This window comes from Podospora bellae-mahoneyi (genome assembly GCF_035222275.1).
Source record: "Podospora bellae-mahoneyi strain CBS 112042 chromosome 1 map unlocalized CBS112042p_1, whole genome shotgun sequence".
Taxonomy (NCBI): Eukaryota; Fungi; Ascomycota; class Sordariomycetes; order Sordariales; family Podosporaceae; genus Podospora; species Podospora bellae-mahoneyi.
Window position 1 is genome coordinate 298,278 of NW_026946359.1, and position 23,543 is coordinate 321,820.

Genomic DNA, 23,543 nt, shown 5'->3' on the forward strand with positions numbered 1-23,543 from the left:
AAAACGAGGTCTTAAAAGATAGTCAAAAGGTTTTAAAAGATAGTTACTAGGCCTTTAAAGATATTTCAAAGGCCTATTAGTTTACTGTCGAGGCATGGTATACAAAATCATATGGGCCAACTTACTCTTGCTGTCAATTATTTTGTGGGCAGGGTGCGCTCCACACTTCAACTCCATCTTATGTTCGAAAATGCAACGTCTTGTTCCTGCGGCTACTAGTAACATCTCTCCCTCTGATACCTCCTATGTCTCCTCCTCAGAATACTTTCCACGTAGTGCTTCTTGCACTTGCGGCACGCTCTGCCTTTACAGGCAGGGCACTGTCGAGTACAACTCATCCACCCCTTCACCCTTCCACAAAGGAAGCACTCAGCTCGTCCAAACCTCACGGCCCAGCCTGTGAGAGCATGGCGGCAGGAAAACGGTGCCTCTTCTGTTGTCACACTTTGAACTTCACTTTCAGAATATTTTTGAGTGCTTTCGCTCTCTGAGTTCTGAGCACTTTGAACCGGCTCTTGGGTCGAAAATGCCTCCCTCCACAAATCGTCCTCTGCCCCCTGAAGCTTTCCTGGTGTTGGTGAACCATCCTTCGCTTTCTTCCGCCCATCTTTGCCATCGTCTCCGCTCCCATTCTTCCCTTTGGCGGTTTCCTTCTCGTCTAGCCCGTTCGTATCTTTCGCCTCGCTCAGCTTGCAGAACTGCCTCGAGTTCCTTAATATGCCGAACTGCCCTAAGCCTCCGCTCCTCCCATTCCATGTCCCGTCGCTCTTGCTTTTGCCCTCTAAGCTTGTCTTTGGCCTCTTGTTCTTCTTGCTCCTTGGCCCTCCTTGAAGCTTCCTCGGCCTGTCTCTCTGCTTGGAGGCGGATCCATTCAGCAACAAACTCCCATTGTCTCTTGGCTTCAAATCTATTCCACTCATTTCGAATCTTTTCGAGTCTTTCCGCTTCTCTTCGTGCTTTTTCCCGTGTGGTGATTTCCCTTTCAGAAGCCTCAATTTCTCGTCTTACAGCATCCTCTTCTTCGGAAGCCAGCTTCCGGTAGCGGAGCCACTCGACTCTAATACGAGGGTATTCTTCGTCGTAACGTGTGCGTTTGTCCTCATCGCGAAGGTAGTCATAAGCTTCTTGAACCTACCTCACTTGTCAGCGAATGCCAGAAATTGACAACATGAAAAGGTAACAAACCCTGCGGAACTCGGCCGTATCGCCGTCGTTGCCTGGCCCCCTCTTGTCAGGGTGATGCTGCTTGACCAGCTTGAGCCAAGCGGCCTTGATATCCCTTCTCTCGATGTAGGTGTGTTCGTCGTCAAAGGTTGGGAATCCGAGCTCAAAGTAGTAATCTGGCTTTGCTGGCTCAACATTGGTAGGGTATATGGGGTCCATGATTGCTTGACTGTCTCATTGGCATTGCTGAACGCGAGAGAAAGAGGGTATCAAGGAGATCTTGATGAGTAAGGAAGGCCAACGACCCAGTCGTTGCCAAAGGAAGCGTGAGTATTTGAACTGAAAACTCTTCACGAAAAAGGAAGCCAGCCAGCTGGGAGCGTTGAGATTGGAGCCATATTATAAATTCATCTTATCGATGAGATATCTATTGTTGGCTTCTTTGTCAATAGGAGCACTATCTGGATAACTGAGTGGGACTTGCACAATACGAAACCTCGAGATGGGACGAACATTGAGCCCATCTGAATGAATGGCACTATTCATTCCATTGTGCCAGCGCACGGAGCATGCTCTTTAGCGATGATATCTTGAGGCATTGTCCTGTTCAGGTGTGTCATAGGCAGGTAAGACCTTCAATGGAGGTTGATGGGGTTGGTGGGTGATAAATTTGGTCATGGTGAACTGAGCCTGGTTTGGTGAAATGTCGGTGAAAACTCAACTGTACTGCTTGATAAAAGCTGAGAAGAAAAGATCTGATGGGTGCCATGCAAAAGTGTAAATTTTTGCCCAGTAATTATAGCGCGCGAGCAAGATACCTAGTACATTGGAACAGGAACTGGGAAGGGGCGTTTATTGCCCACACTTCTCGGCGCCTGATCAAGCCTGCCCAAGCTCACGGTGTTATACGCATATTTGCCCCTCACGCACATTGCTTTCTCTTCATTATCTGTCTCGCATCTTTCAGCAGCTTCTCAACGCCATTATGCTCCCAAAACACCTTTCATAAATCCGCTTCGACGCTTAGAACTATAATCGACAGGCCTCAAAAGACAACTAATAGGCCTAAAACTAATTGATAAGTCTGTAAGAAAAACAAAAAGGTCGTTAAAATAGCTTATAAAGCTTTAAAAATAATCAACAAGCCATTATAGTTTTAATAAGCCCTTGAAGATGGTCAATATGTATTTATGGTCATCTTGCAGGTTTTTAATTTGTATCACAGTCTCTATGTTTCTGTCCACAACCTAGGTCTACAAAAAGATTTATTTAGCGCTGACCACCAATATATCGGCAGGTAAACAGCAAAGTGTTGGCATAAGTCTCCTGCAAACTGTGTAAACACACCGAACCCAACTATCCGACAAAACCCAGGATATCTACCTCCTCAAAGCTGAACATCATTCGCTGCCCCAAACGCTTTTCCATGGTTCGAGCTCTTAGGGGGGAAGGAGAAAAAGGCGCCATTAAAAGACGGTAACAGCACTCACAAACCCACTTCTCAACACCTCAAACACCAAGCCCGGGTACCCATACAGTGTTGTCGTAGAGTCCTCGCCCCCCTCAAACTTCTTACCCATACCGGCCCCGGGTTCTTCCCACCCGCCCAGCATCTCTATACTGCTGCCCGGCGAATCACCCCAGCCGCGGTTCAGGACCATACCCCTCTGCTTCTGCTGGGCTTCGCTCTCCGAGGCATACATCGACTTCCACTCTTCCTTCAATTTCTTCTCCAGATCTGGAAAGTATGTCTCCGAGTTTGGCACCTTGTCATCGTCATCTCCCTTGGCAAGATAGGCAATCTCCCACCTACACCGACGGTGCCGGTTGAACGGATAGGAACCCGGCACGTTGCCGTGCAAGATCAGCTTTGTTGCCACCTGTCGGTGAGGGTTTGTGGATCTGACAAGTGGTCCAGGTAGTGACTTGCCGCTTGACGAAGGAGGAGTCTCTGACGGCTCTGTGGGCGTTGAAACCAGGATATCAAACCCAAGGTAAAAGTAATTGTAGAAACACTCCCCTGCTACATTAACAGCTTCGTCCTCGACAACCTCCTCCTCCTCCTCGTTGGATTGATAGCCGTCAGAGTGGTTCAGAGATGACTGGTCCGTATCCGTCATGTCGTCCTTGAGATCCTTGCCGTTTGGTCTCCCGGCTGCGTTGCTTGCTGTCCTCAACTTATGGATGTACATGCGCTGGTCATTCTTGCGATATATAGCATCTGGGGGCCCCAGTTCGGCTACTAGTTCCTGAGGGGTAGTCTCATCGAAGAATATCCAGAACGAGTTGTTGGTCCATTTCCGAAAGAGCTGTACTTTACCACCACCGTGGAGTTTCACAAGCGACACCTCATCAGGGCAGACATCTTTACCCTTGTTTAGAGGGGCGAAAGTCTTGATGCTGGGGAGCACTTCTGTCCACATTGTCTTGCGAGCCTGTGCCCACGAGTCACCACTGAAGATGGCCATGGATTGTGGCACCGCCGTGGATGACAGCAAAGAGACAACATCCTTATTTGGCGAATACTGGGTCATTTTCATGGGAAAGACGAAACCCACGCCCGGGTACGAGAGGATGTACAATCCAGCATTTCCAGGCTTCTTCACGAACTCTCCACCATAAGTAGGGCCCAAGAAGCGTTGGTAAATGTGCCGGAATGTTGGTTCGGGTGTGCTGTCGGCCGCGGGGAGATCGCTCGGTGGTCGGACAAGGTCTCGCTCTTTATCATTTGCTGGCTTGAAGAATATGTGGTTTTTCGTAAAGTCGATGACTTCGATTAATCGAAGTCGTTGTTCTGGCCCGTCAAATTGCAACCGGAGACCGTTGGCCGGCAAGCCAATGATGGTTTCCTTTGTGACTGGAATTTTTGAATCGTAGATCAAGTCGATCTTGGGGAAACGTTGTGGTTCGGCTTTGATTCGTGTCAATATGTCATGGAGTGAGGCCCCGAGGACAAGAAATCCAAGGGCCCGCCCCGGATACAACTGGGCGGAGAAGAGGGACGACGACATTGCGAATAGCTTTAGCAGCGGATTAACGCCAGAAGTATTGATGAATGATGCTGATGCAAAAAGCAGACGCCTAACCTCGTAGGGAAGACGAGGACTGGAGCGCCGTACTTGATGGAAAGAGTACTTCGTAACCAAGACAAGTTCCAAAAGATATGTCGATGCGACGCAAGAGACAATTTAAGATAACTGGATCACTCGTGACAAAGGCACTGGAATATTGTAAAACTTTGCTTGCAGCCACTGAGCAGCTGGCGGGATCACGAGGCAGTCGCGCTGGAGCTCAGTGCTCACATGGGACGGACGGTGTAGGGGACCGCTCCAGCGGTACGTCATCCCGGCAGACAGATAAGGATAGCGAACGATAACGAGCGATAGAGGGGCAGGTGGGGTCCCATCCGCAGCTGTCACTTGGCGGAGAAGTAAGCTGAATTGGTTGCTGCAGCAACAGCTTCTTGGCCTGCAGAGTTGTTTACGATCGCGCCCTCCAACCCTGGTCCAGGTCCCCACTTCGGGACATGCCATTTTTGCAATGGCAGCAGCGATGTGGACAAGCCACAGACCACACCCTGTCCCGCAGCAAAGAGGCACCAAGGCTCATCACTGTTGAGACCCTGTCTTGGAGTTCTGGGTGGCTTTTAGTTTTTGTGACTTTTTTATGATATCCAGTCTTTTCTTTTCCCGTCACACCAACACGCGACTAAACAAACACACGAGAACAAGCAGCACGATACCCGGCTCCTTCCCATGGAGCGCCGAAATACTTCGATGGCGCCTCCACCCTCGAGGGCCGGAGGCGCTGCCAGTCGATCGAGCATACGGCCACCAGCAACTCGAGGAGGAGCTAGACCAGGCGTAACGCGACACGCGTCTTCAGCGATGTCGCGACTTCAACGACCATCCTCACCAACCGAGTCGCTGATCTCGGTAGCAACGACAGCCACGGCAGGCGCTAAGCGCAAAGAACGCGATTTCGACCCCGACGATGGAGAGGCTACCAACATCAACGTTGTCGTGCGGTGCCGAGGGCGCAATGAGCGGGAGGTCAAGGAAAATAGCGCTGTGGTCGTTGGAACGGAAGCGACAAGAGGGAAAATTGTTGAACTGTCAATGGGTCCAAACGCGGTCAGCAACAAGACATACAATTTCGATCATGTTTTCTCGCAGGCGGCCGATCAGGTTATGGTGTTTGAGGATGTGGTGAAGCCGATTTTGGACGAGGTAAGGAGTGTCAGTAACGCGCCGGAGATATCCGCTGACCATGATACCACGATGCGCAGATGATGTCTGGCTATAACTGCACAATTTTTGCCTACGGGCAGACGGGTACCGGCAAGACGTACACGATGTCAGGCGACATGACGGAAACGATGGGCATGCTGTCTGATAATGCAGGCATCATTCCCCGAGTACTTCAAGCCCTGTTCGCTAAGCTCGAGCTGGAGGAGAAGGACCATTGTGTGCGCTGCTCCTTCATCGAGCTGTACAACGAAGAACTACGGGATCTTCTCGGTACCGATGAGAGCACCAAGCTCAAGATTTACGACGATAACTCGAAGAAGGGCCACTCGACCACGATGGTTCAGGGAATGGAGGAAAGGCATATCTTGAGTGCGACGGACGGTCTCAAATGGCTCCAGGAGGGTAGTTTGAAGCGCCAGGTGGCAGCCACAAAGTGCAACGATCTCAGCAGCAGAAGTCATACCGTGTTTACGATCACTCTATATGCCAAGCGTCAAACAGGCGAGAATGGAGACGATTACTTGATGGCGGGCAAGCTGAATCTGGTCGATCTGGCTGGTAGCGAGAATATTCAACGATCCGGAGCAGAGAACAAGCGCGCTGCTGAGGCGGGACTTATCAACAAGAGTTTGCTTACCCTTGGGCGAGTAATCAACGCCCTGGTCGATCGAAGCCCTCATATCCCATACAGAGAGTCGAAGCTCACTCGTCTACTGCAAGACTCGCTAGGTGGACGGACAAAGACATGCATTATTGCCACAATATCGCCAGCAAAGGTCAACCTTGAAGAAACGATATCAACACTGGATTATGCGTTCAGAGCAAAGAATATCCGAAACAAACCACAGCTCAATGCGTTGATCAACAAGAAGACACTGTTGCGAGACTTTACCACCGAGATTGAACGGTTGAAAGGCGAGCTCATCGCCACCCGTCAACGAAACGGTGTCTATCTATCGAACGATGCGTACGAAGAATTGACAGTGCAGAACGAGTCTCGCAGAATCTTAACGGAGGAGCAAGCTGCCAAGATAGAGACTTTGGAAAACAACCTGCGCAACAAGGTGCAGGAGCTGTTTTCCCTGACATCGAGCTTCGTGGGACTGAAGAAGGACCACGAGGGAACACTGGGACAATTGGACGATACCAAGGGCGTCCTGGGGCAGACCGAGATAGTGTTGGCGGCTACCAGGAAGGGACTGGCGGAGGAGACACATATTCGAAAAGCACACCAGGCAACCGAACAGCGGTTGACAGCTGTTAGCAACGAGCTCCTCAACTATCTTGGGAGGACGGTTAATGACGTCGATGGCTTGCATGCAAAGAACCAACGAAAGTCGGATCTTCATGATTTCAACCGGGAAACATGGGGCATAGCACAGGCTCATGTCACGGATATCACGGAGATGGTGGAAAGTCGCATCGCGCAGTTCCGAAAAGGGCAGGAGGACCACATTTCGAATATTTCCGGCCGTATGCAGGATTTTGTCCAGGAAGAGCTTGAAAAGCTGACAAGCACACAAAACTTTCTTGACGAAAACCTGACTTTGTTCACCGAATCCAAGCAACATCTGTTGGAAAGGAAACAGCAATCCAAGGAGGAGATGGATTCAGTACTCGAGGAGATCAAGGTTGTGCGAGACAATGTGAAGCAAAGGGTTGGTGAAAGCCTCCAAGCCATTGCTGGTGCTGCGGAGAAGATTGCTGGAGATGTCCTTAGCGAGCTGAGCACCTTCCACAACCAGCTCCACACGTCTTACAGCTCTCTTGGGAAGGAATTCAAGGGGATATTTGAAGAGCTTTTGGGGAATATCAGTGCTCAAAAGGCAGAGTCTGATAGGCTCAGACAAGAACTGGAGGCAGCAACGCAGACGATCGTTGAGTCTAACGAGTCCGTGTCGGACAGGATACAGGAGGTTTTGGAGGAGGAAAGGAAACAGGCGGCCATTGAAAGGCAACAGTTGTTGTCACAGATCACTAGGCTTATCAACTCGCAGGCTCAGCTGCAGGAGTCTCGGTTGGTTGATAAGGCGTCTACTATCCAGGACAGCATCAAGGACACAAATAAGACGTTCAAGAGCAACGTTGCGGGTTACAGAGAGGGTATGAACGCATGGAACGCCAAGGATAGCCAGCTTTTGGAGGAGATTGCGCAGTCGCGAGATGTGCTTAAGACCAGACTTAAGGATGACTGGACGGTATGTTATTTTCTGCAAGTTAATCAGGAACTGGCACTGACGTTTTCCAGGCTGCGAACAAGCACAGTACATCGATCCAGGAGACGACCAAATCTGTACATGCAGAGACCGTTCGTGTTGTCGACGAGCAGCTGGAAGATCTCGACGTTCAAATGCAAGATCTCGACGACTTTGTCACCCGCGCCAAGTCCTACAATGCCCAGCAGAGCGAGCACCTTTCCGAAGCCGTATCAAATCTTAACAACACTGTTGAGCAGTCCTTTGATAACATTTCCGGACATTGTAAGGCGACGTTCGGCAGAGTTGAGGATCTTGGTCAGCAGATGGAAGTCGATGTCCAGCGATTCCACAACGCCCTCGCGCCCCTCGACGAAGGGGTTATTCAGCCACTGTCGGAGCTCAGAGAGGACATCAGAGCCACCGAGTTCAAAGAGTACGAGCCGACGGGGACAACTCCCCCGAAGGTCCAGTACCAGTACCCAACCGAACTTCCTCAGACAGCCGACCACGCCGCCTTGTTGGCTGATATGCGCGATGCTCCAACACCGAGCAGAGGCGCCCCCGTCAGCAGCGTTCTGCCCAATGTCGACTTCACACCACCATCAGCTGTCAGAACGCCCTCCCGCCTGCCAGTTGGATTAGCTTCCCCGAGCCGTTTCTCGGAAAGCGCCAGCAAGATCCCTCCCGGTGGAAGTCTTCGAGAAGTCAACCCCAACGTGCCGTCCAGCGCTACGACCCCCAACAACACCAACCCTCAGGTTTTCGATTCGGCATCTAGTGTTTTGTCGCTTCCGACTGTTAAGGAGGGCGGGGACGACGATGTGACGATTACCAAGCTCAAGGCACCCGCAGCTACTGGTCCGCCAAGGACGAGGTCGTCGAGGCTGACGAGGAAGCCGATGGGCGGGGTGGGACAGGGACCGGAAAACATTCCGCCTCCTGCGGCTGCGATGAGGAGTTCGACTAGGAGGAAGAGTCCGCGGTTGAGGTGATTTGGGTTAACCATTCGTTCTTCGTTTTCTTTTGTGATATTGGTTTTGATTGTATGGAGTTGGGAGGAATTGTGAGTTGGTGGGTGAATAGGTATATAGTGGCTATTACTGAGGGTCTTCGGTGGTGAACAGGGGCAGGGTGGGAGGAGAGGTAGGACAAGTTGTTGTTGTTGTTGTTGTTGTTGTTGTTGGTTGTTGGCTACTACTCATTATGGGTTAGGATTGTATATGGTTTTTTTTGCTGCTGTTTTTTTTCCTTCACTCGAAGGCAAAGCAACTGATACCCCCTTTTTGTCGAGTTAAATATGGATTGTTACACGTCGGTGTGGATGGCCGGGTTCGTTCATATGAAAGTGAAAGAAGTTTTGTATATTTTCTATCAAACTCTCATCATTGTGCAAATTTGGTCTGATCAGTTTTGCTCCTTTTCCAACTCGGCAAACTGTCTTTCCACCTCTTCGGCAAAATCTCCCAAGGTCTCAAACGTCCACTCGAAGGCTACCTTGCCCTCGCGGGACAGCTCCTCCAGGTTGCCGCCCGTGCCGTAGTTCTTGGGATCAGTCCCCCCTCTCGCGATAAACACGCTCCTCAACCCGACCTCCTTAGCAGGCACATGATCAGCCGTCAGACTCCTCGCCACATGGAGCAGTTCCCCTTTCGCCTTATCCACCCCCAGCTCCTCCCTGGCGTGTTTGAACAGGTACTCAAAGTTATGGAGGGAGGGTTTGTAGCTCCCGATTTTTTGCGCGGTGTACACCGCATCAAATCTCACCTTGTCCTTCAGGGAATTGCTGATCGTTGATGCGATGTTGTCGTCGTTGACGTTGGAGAGGACGATGAGCTTGTAGTGCTTGGCGAGAATCTGCAGCGCTTGGATGGTGTCGGGGAAGGGAGACCAGCGGCCGGGTCCGGAGCCTGCGTTGAGGGCGTCGGACTCGTCAAAGGGGACGTTGACCTCGCGGGCTAGGAGGCGGAAGCATTCGGAGAGGGTGAGGTTGTAGGGGAGGGTGGGCTGGGTTTTCCAGAGGTGGACTTGGTGGTGGTCGAAGCGTTGGACTGCGGAGAGGGGGGTTGCGTTGAGGGGGTGGGAAGAGGGGAGTTGGGAGGTTATGGGGGTGAGGTCGGTGGTGAGGCCGGTTTCCCAGTCTATGAGGGTGCCGTAGCAGTCGAAGGAGAGGGCTTTGAAGGTTGTGAGGGGGGGTGGTGGTGACATTGTGGGCGAGTGAGGGGATAGTGAGAGTGAGACGCTGAGTTGGAGGGGTGATGACGGAGACTTTGAACTTTGAGGCAGAGGAAGCAGATAGAGGTTTGTATGAAAATTCCAATGGGCATCATGCTGATGATATCATGTGTTACCTTATTGCCGGTCAAGAGGATCTCGCCTACAATGTACACCCGCACTATCACCGTACATGTCCAGGCACTTGACCTGATTTGGGCCGGCGAGCAACAGTCTTGCAGTTTGCATCATTAGCTTTCCCTTTCACTGGCCGGCCGACTCACACCTGCCTTCCTGTTCCGGCTGCAACGCTCCTAATAATTGTGGGCTCGACCTCTCCTACGTGTCTTTCTGAACCCCTTCCTTCGATAACCACCACGGTGTTAAAACGGACATACAACGCCACACGGATATAAGCGCACGCCATTTTCCAACAAGGCGCGCCCAGAACAATGCGTTTCCACATATCTGTTCAACAACTTAGTTTCCTCGATCGCGACCATCATGAAAGGCGCATGTTTTCCCGTGGAGGAAGTGCAAAAAAATGGAAGGACTCCTCACTCGCTCCTTCCAATTGTCATCAGTATTAAGTGCTATCACGACATCACAACTCCAACAATCATACGGTGAGATGGCCGAGCGGTCTAAGGCGCCACGTTAAGGTCTTCCTTAATCAACATCTTCTAGCAAAGATTCCGTGGTCCGAAAGGGCGTGGGTTCGAATCCCACTCTCATCATACTCTTTTTCTACATTCTCCAGTGCCTCTATTTTTGCATTCTCCACTTATGTGCTCTTGCAAACCTGATTCATGGCTGGGATGTGTGTGGTAATGGTGAATCTATTTGTCTTGATTTGAGAGCTTGCCGGGGCTTGATATGACAAGTATGGATATATAAGAGATTAGACCAACTCGACGAGGCACCAAATCAATGAGAACATGCGAGACTTATACATTGCGCGTCGTTGCTTCTAAATGCTTTGAGGGGAATCATTTTGTAAACCTTTCTAACCCTAGTTCAGCCCTGAACGCCGTATATTCTTTTTTATAGTTCATCAAACATGCTTGATAAAAACGCCCCAGCGGCACCCAAGCCACCCACTGCGTGAATAGGCTGATCCCATCGTTGTACCAAGGCTCCGAATCGTGGCAAGGTCTGCCAATACCAGATAGCAGCGCCCATTGTGAGAACTGTTATCCCAAGTCCTGCGAAGACAAGTCTGTCCCGACTAGGCCCCTGTTTGACGCCTTTATATTCCAGCACTTGTCTCCTCCTCTTTTCAGCCCACCACCTTCTCCACACCTCTCCGATCCATGGCACTTCATACATAACTCCATGCCCAAGTCTCTGGTAAAGCTTGAGCCCTAAACCATGTGCCTCCGTCCCCTCGTCGACCCAAGGCAAACTCTCCCATCCTCTTGGCCCAGGACCAAAAGTCTCCCTCCTACAGTCCTCCACAAACTCAACCAGCCCCGTATACTTTTGCCTTGTCACCTCCGCCAACCACCTCCTCGGCACCCCCTCATCAACAATCATCAAACTAACCCACCCCAACACAGCACACCTCGCCCCCATCGTCAACTTGGCCCACTCAACCTCCCCAATAACATCCAGCACATCCTTGGCCAACCACTCCAACTTAATTCTCCTCTTCTCCTCCGGCGTCATAACCTCCCCAACCGTACTCGGCCCCCTCGTCAAACTAGCCGGGATGGATATCCACCCCGCCCTCCTCGCAGCAGCAGCTTCTTGTTCTTCCTTTTCCGTCTCGACGTCCGTGTCAAGCGATGACATGCCTAGGTGTTCCGCCCGGGCAGACATTGTCTGTCGGAGCTGGGCTGGTTCTGTCCATGGCAGCGGCATAGGCAGGATCTTGCTGTAGGCTGGGCGGGTGCTCGCTGCCCAGTTGGCGGAGGAGACGTAGAGGTAGAGGGCTATGAGGGGGGTTGCGTTGGCGGATAGGAATGTGGTGTAGGCTTTGCTGTCAGCTTGGATGGTGGGTGTTGGGGGGGGGAAGGTGGCATCGTGGAAGGAGGGTGGGGGGTGGGTTTGGAGGTGACGGAGGATGGAGGTGTAGCCTGATATCCAAGTTCGGGTGGATGGGTCGTGGAGGGCGGGGAGGTGGTCTGTTTGTTTGTGTGAGTTAGTTATAGCTTCTAGAAAAGAGGGAATGGCAGGGCCAAACATACGGGTTGGTACAGCTGAGGGGCTGGATTGTATGAGTTGGTAATCGGCTTTACTTGTGGTCTGAGCAAGATAAGCGATGGCGGCGATACACTCTGCATCGATGGAGGGCAGCCCGAAGGCAGGGCCCCAGACGTAAAGCTGGAGGGCCATGATACTGATTTTTCAGAATAACGCACCCACCAGTCGTAAATAATTTACGTCGCGCACCTCAATGACCAACAGCTTGGAGCGTGTTGAGAGAATGCACGTCCTCACGTGGCGATAAGAGCTTACCCCTCCATTCAGGGTCCTGATAAACTGGACATTTTCCAGAAAACACCAGGGCTTTGGTTTCGGAAATCGTAAATTCAGAGTGTGGGGAAGATTTCGTTCCCGCTCCTGCCGCTGCGCCCAAACGACTCCACCAGCACCGCCCGGGAGAGATCATCGGCACCAGATGCATTGTCAGCAGCATGAACCCCAATTTCACTCGTTTCAGCATCCCACACTTCCTCTCCGATCTCGTTCCTGTCACTTCCTCCTGTCAACTTGAAGCGATGCGCGTGATCAACCTCAAACCAGACTACCTAGAGCTCCGTAAAACAAAATACCTCAAATGCTCTGGTCGGCAGAAACCGAGTTTCATGTGCCCGAGATCGCATCAATCACACTGCCAAAAACCTGTCAATGACGTATCTCCCTTCTTGTCAACCACTTCAACCCCTGGGATCTAGCCTCTTTTTCCCTTCTTCTTGGCCACTTTTGTTGCGCCTCGGCAACCACCACCACCACCACTGAGCACTGATCACCGCCGAGCCCAAAAGTTCCGACAGACAAGAACGCAACCAAACTTCGCTCCTTCAAAGAAAGAAGCGCCCCTTTCCCAAAAGGGGCAAAAAGGGGACAGTTCCATTTTCGACAATGTCGCTTTCCATTTTCGTTCAGCTTCAACCATGCCTCATCAGGACAAGACTCAATCTCGTGAGCACAAACCACCCCCAGGAAAATGGTCAGTCTTGGGGAGTCTTGGAGGGTCTTGGACCAGCGCTTGGTATCATCGTCTGCTCGTAAAAGTCGCCAGTCTCAGTCAGGAGGACGACATATCAACCCCGAACTCCGTTCCCGTTCGCGGGCCACGTTTCCGCCCGAATCTATCCGCTACCCGAGATCAGCTGCTCCATTCACAAGTGCTTCCTCTTGAACCCTCAACCACTGATGATCCTACGGGGCATCAAATAGATGGTTGGGCTTGGCTCCTCACCCTTCGGCTTCGGATGCGGGGGGTTGGTGGTTGGGCGGAGGATGCTACTGCACGAAATAATTTAACAAGCATGCAGGTCATGGTCTTGAAGGCCTCAACATCGAGCCACTTTTGGGGGTGGAAGAGTCAAGTAAAGTAGTACGATGTGTGGGATGATGTTGTCGTGGCCTCCCCTCGGGGATCACATTCAGAAGGTAGGAAATATACCCGATCAAGACAACCCGAGCCGACCTGGAAATTGCTGCAGAGGCACACAGCCTCCCTCTTTGGTGGTGATGGTGGTTGGCTGAGTCGTCTCATCTTGAGAAGCAGCGAAAGCAACGCTGGTGACAGTGACAACAAATGCCGCCCGATCGACCGATATGCCCACCGTCCGATGGCCGATCTCGTCTGCCTGATGAAAACCGTATCCACGTGGGTGAGCTGTTGTTGAAAGAGGAAAAGTGAGAAGAGCCCCTCTTTGACATGTGTTTGCGATGATGGGATCCCCATTTCATGAATATGATATCGCGCACTGGCGATATCTCCTAGCCTCTCTCCCTTGGTCCAACCGTCTCACTAATACGATAACTAGTATTCGCCCTCAAGGAAGAAAAGCTCCTCTTTGATATCATGTCATTCAAGCTCTTTCAATCCCGTGCAAAAGTCCCGGAGCTATTGGCAATGCCATTGAGGTCCAAAACACAGATCGAGGGCCGTTTAAACTTGATCACCCCTACTGTCCTGATGATACCCTACCCCTTCCACTTGTACGAAAACAACCCGACCTTGCGAGATCGCGTTCGTCGTCCAAGCGCGAAGTACCGGCGGCTTTTGTGGGTTGGGTATCATGCTCTCTCTTTTCGTTTTCTGTACTTGCTTTTGCGCCCTTGGCTCGTAACATTCTGTCGCGAGCGAGTCGTGTGTGTCTGGGGAAAGGGATATGTACATGAACAATACCCCTTCGCGGTACCATACATACAGTTGAGTTAACTCCAGGCACGCGAACCTGAAGTTTTTTGGCTAGGTAGGTAGGTTCCACCTTGACAAAAAACAGAAACATGTCCCAAAAAGAATAAAGTGTTGCATGTGATCAATTTTTTTTTTTTGGGGGGGGATGTGTTTGCCGCCAAATGCGCGCCATAATAAGTTGAGAATGATGCAAGCCGATGTTGCAGTGACAGAGGGGGGGAGGGGGGGGCCACCAGAATCATACATGACTCCACTGTGTATTGAGAGACAGAGAGAGAGACTTCAATTCGACAAGTTCTCAAACTGGATAAACTCAGTGAAGTCGGAAGGGGAAAGGGAAGAGGGTCGGTGGTGGATTGAACGACGAACCAAGACGTAGCAATTACCACTCTTCAACTGAGACCCCCACGCAATGTTCAGGCCGCCAGGTTGCAGAGAACCAAGATGAGGTTTTGATTGAGAAATGCATTGAATGCCCCGTGGGCCGATGAATATCGGGGGTGGATCATGGTGTTGAAACTCTCTTCTTGCGGATTTCCGCTTTCTGTTCTTCTTGCCTGTGTCCTTGGATGAGGTGGGTGGGCGGGTGGTGGTGGTGGTTTTCTTGCGCTTCGGTCCCTGTGATCCATGGAGTCTCGAAAGGCTAGCGCCAAATTGTCAAATAAAACCCGCGGCAGAATTACGATGAGATAATAAAAACAAGTTGCACCATGTTGGCGATTCATGAAGAACGGAGACACATTGGGCACAAATGCATGATATAGGATCTGCTGTTCAAAATATTGGGGGTTGGTAAATGGATAGTTTCTTGCATTGTTTGTGTCGCTCTCATTCATGAACATGAGAATAGCGAAACCAGAAAACTAAAGCTCCTCCCAAAAAAAAAACAGCTCGATGCAAATCCCATCGCCGTAAATTCCTCTCTCCTTCTCATTCCCTTTCCTCCAATTCCATTGTGGGGTATCGGCGACCAATTGATAAAAACTCATGTGCGCCGTTTCCCAAAATGCTCCCTTAATTCATAGTGACGGTGGTGGTACAGTGGTGTGTAGAAAAATCCTTCTAATAATCCCCAAAGTTTGTTGTGCGATAAAAATTCATTCGTAACATTGGAAATCTTGCATGTCGTGTCGCGGTAGTGTGGGCAGTAGGAAAAAAACGAAGACCCGTTGATTAAAGTCGATACTGTGGTGGTTGGTGGTATTACAATGTGATGGTAAATTGTTGAAATCCGTTTCGGAGTGGTGGTCCGTCAGATGCCGAAAAGCCGAAGATAATTAGAATAAAGCGAAAGTGTGAAAGTTGGAAGAGGTATGGATGTCTCCCAATGAGCCGGCTCTCGGGTGGAAGGATGGCAAGACAGTTCCTGTCGTGGTGTGCAACTGAACTGAAGGTGGTGGTGGTGGTGCCAGAAAAAGGTCGGCAATGGTACACAGCATGCTAGAGTGTTGACGTAGCTGGGAGAAAAATGCTGGTAGGCCAATCAGGGCGGGAGCCTTTGGGTTGAGACGGTTGAAATGGCTATGTCGAGAATGGCTGTGGTGCATCATGCACGAAGCATGATGGCGTGCAGCTCACAGGCGTGGAATTCGCTGTTGTCGGAAACCAATGCGGAGACAGGAAAGCTGGCTCCGTTTTTGCAGCCTCGCATGCCCTTGACATGATTGCGTTCGGCCTGTCGAAATCTTCAAAGCGGATGTCGACCAGGCCTATAGACCCATGGTGAAAGCGGTAACAATGTGCTGTGAACCGTTGATATTCGAGTGGTGGTTGGTAGTTGTAGTTGATCGACTATCAACCCTTTAGCCCCTCTTGGGGAGAGGAGGCAGAGGGCGACTCGGGGGAGGGCCGGGGCAGGGGGGAAGCTGAGATGGTCTCTGAGAATCCATGGTGTAGGTCTGTTCGTTGTGGGCGGCCATTGTATGGTGTTGAGGGGTTGTTGAGTGGGTGAGTGAGGTGGTGGTTGCTGGTGGTGGGAGTGGCTGGTAGATATGTCGTTGACAAGAGAGCTTGTGATGCTTCAATATCCTGATAATGAACTGATCAGATTGTGTTGGCTGATGATGGTTCGAGATGGTGGGCTTGGTTGGGGGTGGGAGGAGGGCAGAGGCTCCCTTATGTAGCAAGCCGCGAACTGATAATCTCAAGATTGCTCGCAAGCCAGGATGCGCAAGAACAACTTCACGGACAGGGCTGTGGGCAGTGAGTCCCGGTCATCCCCTGGCATGCTGGGCAGATGAGTAACGAGTACCCTGTTCGGGTCCGGAGGTACCTGGGAGGCCCTCAGACGCTCACATAATTTGGCTGTGTGGGGATTCATGAGTCAAGTCCCTCAGGCCACGAGGGAGGTACTGCAACCGGAAAAGCAGCACAAAGTTGCGGTGACGCAGCCACAGCTTGGCAGTAACTCAAGGTTGCCAGGTTCTCGATGACCACCACGAAATAATGAAACACAGCATCACGCCCAGGGACTCCCTGTCGTTAATACAGCAATCCCTGCTCCGAGAAAAGCCACGGCTGCTGTACGTACCTTTCATTCCTTTTCATTGCGCCATAACGTGAAATACCGAATTACGGGCTGCGTAATGCTGCGAAAATAACGCTGAAAATCAGAGAAACGGTCGATGGCAGTTGACCGACGCATGACGGCCGCTCCATGGATACCCACCCGGCCGCTCCTCCGGCGACTGTGTCGTCAATCCGGCATTCAACATCAGACTCCGAAGCTGTCAACCGGCGGTTGGGCATCGTTGCGCTGTTCTTGGGCTTGGTGTCCCCGCTCCATAGTCCGCCCCTCACCACCACCTCTCCTACACGGCTGGTAGTATCGTACGTGCTATTACAATCATACATCGTCTGTGTGAGTCCCAGAAAATAGATGTTGACGCTGCATTCGGCAGGAAAGCCGAGCCGCAGGACACGTTTTTCAGCGCGCAAACGGAAGCGTCCGTAGCATAGCGCATATCGCAGCGCATTGCCCAGCTCGAGACGCGTCTCTGCCATGTCCGAAAAGGGCGGCACACAGCGAGCTGAGAAAGGGCGAAAGATCTGAAATTGAGGAATTGCAAATTTGGCACAGTACAGCGCAAGCTGGACCAACTCCAGCAACTCCGGTCGAAGCCTCGTCTTGCCCCCCTTTGCTCGATGCTCCACAGCCAATTTCACCGTGATTACCAAGAATCCTCGAACGGCATTTGTTGGGAATTCTGCATTTGTGCGAGCAAAATTGCCCACGCCAGGGCTTCTTCTTTAAGGGGGGCGGGGCCCATGTCAGCGCATCTTTCAGGGGCCGTACGCCCTGAAGGAGATTCGACTTTGCCGTCACCGTCACCCTTCCACGTCACTGTCACTGTAGACCTGGCTCAGGGGCTGGGCACCGAAACTACAAACGCAGCAAATGGAAAAATGACGGTGTACGGAGCAAATTAGAAGACGCAAACGCAGCCTAGAAGGCGGTGACAGCTATCAAAGCAATGCCCAGCCTTTACTCCTAAGTACTTTGTATGCCCGAGGAGATTGACTTTAGCCCTACAATGTTTGAGAGAACGGAATTCCATCGGCGCAAAGAGCAAGTTCTGTTTCAGAAACAACCGTCTCTTCGATCTTTTGGTTGTCCGTCATTCCGCCAGGGGAAAGTTGAGCAGCCGATGCAGGTCCAGGTCAGCTGGCCACCACACTGCAACCCATCCTTTTCGAAGAATCTTCTCATCGCCCTCGCCATCACGGACCGATCCCTGCTGCTCTCGTATCCTCCAAATCGGTGTCGCAAGACTGATGACCACACCATCGCACGTTTCTGGGCGCCTTTGCGGGTGCCATTCATTGCGCTCGTGGTATACCAAGCTTCCGAGAGATGACAAGTCATTACGGAACCACACAATTCGCCATGATCACGGCCGAAAGATTACCTGAATCCGTTGTGCGTCGTCAGCCCTCATGGCACGTCGTTTCGTTTTCTGATCAGTGATATGGAAGTCTGGGGTAAATCCACTCGACAACAGCCGACCAGCCGAAGCATACCGAAATTGTTTGGATCTGATGACAGGCGGCACTTCAGCGCACAAGCCCTTGCTCCGATCTTCCCCCACCGGGCTGAGAGAGGTTGAAAGAGAAGTGGATTTTGGGGTTTTCTTTTCTTTTTCCTGCCCCTCCGGTGAGGCCGATGAGGGGTCCCCAGCTGCGGTTGGCAGCACAACAACTTTCTGCGTGTCATCATCTGGAGATATTCCACTTTCAGCCTTTGGTCCGTTTGGTTCGTCCCAGAAGAATGGTGCTCTCGAAGCGTAGCATCCAGCCTCGTCAGCATTCAGCTCCTTACAGCACGGCTCACCCTACCAGTACGGAACCACCGTAATTACAAGACCAGTACCATGGAGGAGCGGAACGGGAGAAAACGTCGGCTGTCCGCTCCGACGGTGGGCTCAACCTTCACACCCTCTTTTGTTTCTGACCTGGACGACATTCGTGAAGGTGGTGTGGTGGCGGTCACCCAAAGTAGGCCACCATTTTGGCAGCCTGCCTCTTCTTATCCAGGAACAGGAACAGGTGCCCATCGCGAGAGCTCGATTGGCCCGGTTGACATGAAGCCCCACATTTTATCCAACAACAACATTGTCCCGACGCAAGGCTATCATTTCCACGTCTTAAACCCCGCACTTACATCCTCACGACGTGCACACACTCACACCTCACTTTTGAAAAATAAAACAGGGTTGGATTCATATGACTGAACTGATGACACCGCACTTCCATGTATATGTCGGTGTACGAGCCAGACTGTCGCCAGGCGCGGGGCACACGATTAGGCATTGGCTGTCAACCTAGCCATATCTTTCCCGTTTGGGCAACCCGATTCAACCCAACCCCGCCTTTTGGTTTTTATGAGGCATTCACCAAGTGTCTATTACTGGGGGGGCATACCTGACACACGATAAGGCCGGTATACTACAGGGTACCGTGACTCACATTCACACAGAGCACTTGGACGCGTTGTCACCTGGGCAACTCTCAACCAAGGCCCGAAGAGCCGGGATGTCTAATCGATACGGAGTAAGCAAGGAAATTCGGAGGATTGAATGACAACCTCGATTTCATGGTGCAGAGTAAATAACAGAAAGAAAATTCTGACGAGAATATGCGGCGGCCGCGGCACAGGGAAATCAACAATAAACAGAAAACTAAAACATAGCGTCACCTCCGGCACGAGGAAGATTGTTTGTTTCAATATGCAACCCGCCGAAACCACCGACTTCCATTACACATACGGAAAAGGTGGTCTCAGTCTCAGTTTCCCGACACGAAGGGTACACTCACTTAGACACCTCACGCAACTGCAATGTAATGCAATGCAGCAACGGGCCCGAGAAGAGTGCTTGGTGTTTCGTGGCCTGCGAGATTGTCCGCTTTTGGAATTTCTATATGACAGACTTTGCTCTGGTTCAATATGGCATTGATGGACGACTGTCGGCTGCAAGAGCGGCGGTATGAACACGGCGAAGAAAACAGAAATATCCCAACCCATTACGGCTTGGGCTGGGAATTGCCTCAACAGCCGCCCAGTGTCGCCTGCGCTTTGACAGTCAAGACTCAAGCGAGCGCTTATTTGAAGCATAGCTGTGCTACTATGACATGGAATAGAGCAACAACTCAAAGACGACAGTAGCATTAACCGCGAGCCGCCGTCTTTCTCAGGTTGCGCGGCTAATTCGATCTTCCATGTGTCTGTTCTCACCACGCCTCTGTTGTGCATACATGACATAGGACTGCAGCGCGCATCTCTCCGTATTTTTGGGACGGCGTAGCATCGTCAATAATTTGGGCGGAAGCTGAAGGCGGCGCAGCACTGCCGGGAAGCATTCTTTCCAGCACTTTTCCAGCCACCAGCATCTGTCAGTCATGATCTGTTTGGGGGAACACAAAGAATCAGGAGGTAACCGACAAGTCGACTTGGACAACAAAACATGATCGGGCTTGGGAGCAACGTCAAAGGCCGCACGATAAGCGAGGAAGGAATTAGCCGATGCACTGTTCTTATTTCGTACATATTTCTCGATAGCCTTGCGCACTAAATAGCAACAAACATGTTATCATGTGTCAGCATCATGAAGACTGATACAGGACGATGTTCAGCACCACGCAAACTTTTTGATATTGGGCAGCTCTCGGTATCCAATGACACGCGAGTCCGAGATTCGGATCGCGGCCGCTCGGTAGATTGTTTCAATCAATTGTCGACACACCATCAACCCCCAAGGTGTCTGTTTGCTTTTTGCCCGCAAAACGTTGGGGGCTCTTTTTGATGCAAGTAATTATCATGGCGAGCTGATATGCTCAGCAGCAGGCATTATCTACAGTGCTGGATGGCAACCCTTTCAATATACCTCGGCACCTACACTTATCTCGGGTCCTCCATCTTCGTGTTCGTCTGTGCGTTGTTGATGATCATCACCGACTGCTCCCCAAAGCTCTCGAGATGGAGGGTATAATACGGGCTGAAATTCATCCCATCCAGGAACAACTCACCTTAGTGCTCACCTTCCCTTCGGCTTTCGGTGTAAGTCAGGCGGCGCAGTTCAGGTACCGTCGGGCGTCATCTCACCAACCACACACACCATATGAGAATTATCCTTCTCACCCACCCATCATCAGTCCCATCCACCTACATCACCGCTCCCTCGGCTAGCTAGCTCCAGTTTTTGTGATGCCCGAGATCAACGTCAGCAACAAGGAAGCCACAACAACAACAACAAGCAGCACTTTCCCAATACGGACATGGTTTCGTGAGAACGTCTGTGCATTTCCACCGTGGAAAACTGGAGACCGGAGACCGAGCCCGAAAACGCCCGCCGCCGAGTGACCCGGCAGCTTGGTACGGAAGGATGCTCCAACGTTCGTAAGACCGAAACCCCACATTCTTACAAACCCTCCCTGGCTACACCATCATCATAATTCATCACCACCCATAAACATCTTGTTTCATTTTTGGCCGGCTTTCCACAGCACCATCGCCGCAAACAGAGATTTCTGCATTTGCATTGCTACCATAGGCAGGAAGACATGATCATGCGGCGCAGGGCGAGCACGTGTACGATCCCGTTCACAAATCTGTGTAACCTTGTAATCCTTTTGCCCCTCATCTCTATCGGTTTGTTGATTGCCCCACCCAAAAACACCAACAATCTCTCCGATGACGAATTCATCCCAAGAGAGGGAGAAAACTGATATCTTTCTTTTTTTACTGTCTCGCCGATCCGGCTGAGTCGGGCGTTGTCAATCCTACGGTATTATTGCGTCTTGCAACCAACCACAACTTTGGGACCTGTCTTTGCCTGCATTAATTTCCGCCGATTGGTGTCAGAGAATCCATCATCTGACCCCTCCTTCCACTCGCACAGAGTTCCATGCATCCACACACTCTTCGAAAGAAAAACCCGGGAAGTTGGGCACGAACGGTTTCGGCAAAAGGCGATCTTCTTTTGCCTGCAAGCAAGCGGTGAAGAAGTGGATTGGTTCAAGTCTTGTGCTTTGTGATGCTGCAGAGTGTGATGATGGTGAAACTGGTGATTGCAATTTGCCTCAACGGCGGTGACAGTCGCAGAACTGCCTCATCAGCGAGGAGAAGGGCCCGAATTGAAATCCGGCTTCTCATACATACAGGCTTGTATGGTGGGGTGGGAAAGTTACATTTCAGCGATACATTACCTTCCGAACACCAAGAGTTTCCCAGCCTCGTAATTTTGATACAAGCTGAAAAAAGAACGCACGGCCAAAACCGGGCTAGCCATCCCTTGTCATTTCACAAACATGGTGAAATTACCAGTAACCAAATGAACAAAACCCACCCAAATGTGGAAACCTTCTAGAACATCTTCCGAACATTCCTGTCAGGAATTGTGGGGGCGGCTTTCAATTTCCTTTTTCTTCCCTCCAACCCAACCGCCTCCACTTGCCTCCACTGTGGGCATCACATGCAAAGATGCCAACCACCACACAAACGGCGGCATTCCTTGAATATTTTTCCTTTGACATGAGCCTTTTTCTTGTTGGTGTTGATATTTTTTTTTTCTCTTAAGCGCCGGAGGATGCGTTTGTTTGATTCTTCACCGCTTGTCTGTGTCATATCGACATCGCAGCAGCCGCTTCACGTCTTGGAGATTCCAGGCAGGCAGGCATGGTGGTCCCTGTCTCATTTTTGACGTCGTTTTTGGTTGTTCCTCTCTTTCTCTCTATCTTCGGATGCCGGCTACGGGATTATCTTTTCTCGTTATTACGTGGGATCTTGAAATACAGCCACCAGCCACTTTGCCTTGATTTGTGTTGATTGACCTGACCTTGTTGGGAAGAAAAGGTGGTCTGATTCACAATGTTTATGCTACACTAGCTTGCTGACGTTCTCTCTAGCCTTGTTTTTTATCACTGATAATGGGATATGCCGGAGGATTTGTAGCGCTTGGTGTGCATACACGGAGAGATGATGACGTTTCCCGAGGCCCTCTCAAACAACCCTAGACAACAGTTTTTCTTTCTGGGGTAATTTACATGGGGTTTGGAGATGAGAGAGAAGCAACGCGGGATGTGGGTTCGGAGCAGCGGAGGGGTCTGCTCCGATGAAGGTGGTTTGATATCAACCAGCCTCTAATGCCGAGATGTCCGCCGGCATTTGTGTGTGATTGTCGTCGTTTTCGTGTTCCCTCGGGAAAGTTGGCAAAAACAGGGTTTTCACTCGAAAAAGATAACAAAAATCTGACAGGTTTCTTTTTTCTTCTCTCCACGCACGGATGATTTACCAGACAGTCAAATGTGCGGCTGGCTGCCGGTGGGGTGGTATGTAGGTGGTGCCCAACAACCAACAGACAAGGAACAACGGGTGCGTCGCCCGTGAAAGCTGTAAGCCCTATCACACCTGCGAGGGCAGAAAAAAAGAGGCGTTCAATCCCTTCCCGGAGCTTATCTTTGTTTGGGGGATGAACCAAGCTGTCGGTCCTTCTCTTGCAGCTCTCATCACACTCGTCAGCCCATCGAAGCCCAAAATTGGAGAGGTGCATATTGGTAATGATAGTTTGGAGCCTTGCGTTCCTTCGAGGGAGTTTTCTGGGATTGATCATGACTGGCCAGGAAGAAAAGAACCAACCCGCATGGAAAGGAATCGAAAAGAACAGTGCAGTAGCCGATTTTCTTTCTGGGTGCCATCACGTTCTTTTTCTGAGGCCCTTACCGTTGCAGTCTTACACATTACAAACTGATGATTTCCGTGGGCTCGGGAGGAGGGGGGGGGGGCGCGCTTTGACATTGCCAACAACCCCGAACGGCTCTTGCTGCTTATCATCTGCCTTCCATGTCATA

At 51.1% G+C, this 23,543-nt stretch overlaps 6 protein-coding genes and 1 non-coding gene across 7 annotated transcripts; 3 read left to right on the forward strand and 4 right to left on the reverse strand.

Annotated features, from left to right (window-relative positions):
• Positions 1-177: 177 nt before the first annotated feature.
• On the reverse strand, positions 178-1,890 carry QC761_101565 (uncharacterized protein). Its single transcript, XM_062873401.1, has 2 exons — positions 1,186-1,890; positions 178-1,131 (listed from the first exon to the last, which is right to left on the reverse strand). The coding sequence occupies exons 1-2, from the start codon at positions 1,381-1,383 to the stop codon at positions 460-462; spliced, it is 870 nt and encodes a 289-aa protein (XP_062736422.1). The 5' UTR covers positions 1,384-1,890; the 3' UTR covers positions 178-459.
• A 740-nt stretch (positions 1,891-2,630) lies between these two features.
• On the reverse strand, positions 2,631-4,175 carry QC761_101570 (uncharacterized protein; the record flags this gene model as incomplete). The annotated part of the gene is made up of 1 exon (XM_062873402.1): positions 2,631-4,175. The coding sequence occupies one exon, from the start codon at positions 4,173-4,175 to the stop codon at positions 2,631-2,633; it is 1,545 nt and encodes a 514-aa protein (XP_062736423.1).
• Positions 4,176-4,713: 538 nt separating this feature from the next.
• Positions 4,714-8,868, forward strand: KIP1 (Kinesin-related motor protein). Its single transcript, XM_062873403.1, has 3 exons — positions 4,714-5,393; positions 5,453-7,612; positions 7,663-8,868. The coding sequence occupies exons 1-3, from the start codon at positions 4,920-4,922 to the stop codon at positions 8,602-8,604; spliced, it is 3,576 nt and encodes a 1,191-aa protein (XP_062736424.1). The 5' UTR covers positions 4,714-4,919; the 3' UTR covers positions 8,605-8,868.
• A 148-nt stretch (positions 8,869-9,016) lies between these two features.
• QC761_101590 (uncharacterized protein) lies at positions 9,017-9,817 on the reverse strand (the record flags this gene model as incomplete). Its single annotated transcript, XM_062873404.1, has 1 exon — positions 9,017-9,817. The coding sequence occupies one exon, from the start codon at positions 9,815-9,817 to the stop codon at positions 9,017-9,019; it is 801 nt and encodes a 266-aa protein (XP_062736425.1).
• A 631-nt stretch (positions 9,818-10,448) lies between these two features.
• Positions 10,449-10,560, forward strand: QC761_0001100. Its single transcript has one exon. It is a non-coding gene; the product is annotated as a tRNA-Leu (tRNA).
• A 193-nt stretch (positions 10,561-10,753) lies between these two features.
• Positions 10,754-14,777, reverse strand: QC761_101600 (uncharacterized protein). Its single transcript, XM_062873405.1, has 2 exons — positions 12,013-14,777; positions 10,754-11,949 (listed from the first exon to the last, which is right to left on the reverse strand). Exons 1-2 carry the CDS (start codon positions 12,158-12,160, stop codon positions 10,868-10,870), a joined length of 1,230 nt encoding a protein of 409 aa, XP_062736426.1. The 5' UTR covers positions 12,161-14,777; the 3' UTR covers positions 10,754-10,867.
• QC761_101610 (uncharacterized protein) lies at positions 12,943-13,389 on the forward strand (the record flags this gene model as incomplete). Its single annotated transcript, XM_062873406.1, has 1 exon — positions 12,943-13,389. One exon carries the CDS (start codon positions 12,943-12,945, stop codon positions 13,387-13,389), a length of 447 nt encoding a protein of 148 aa, XP_062736427.1.
• Positions 14,778-23,543: the final 8,766 nt, after the last annotated feature.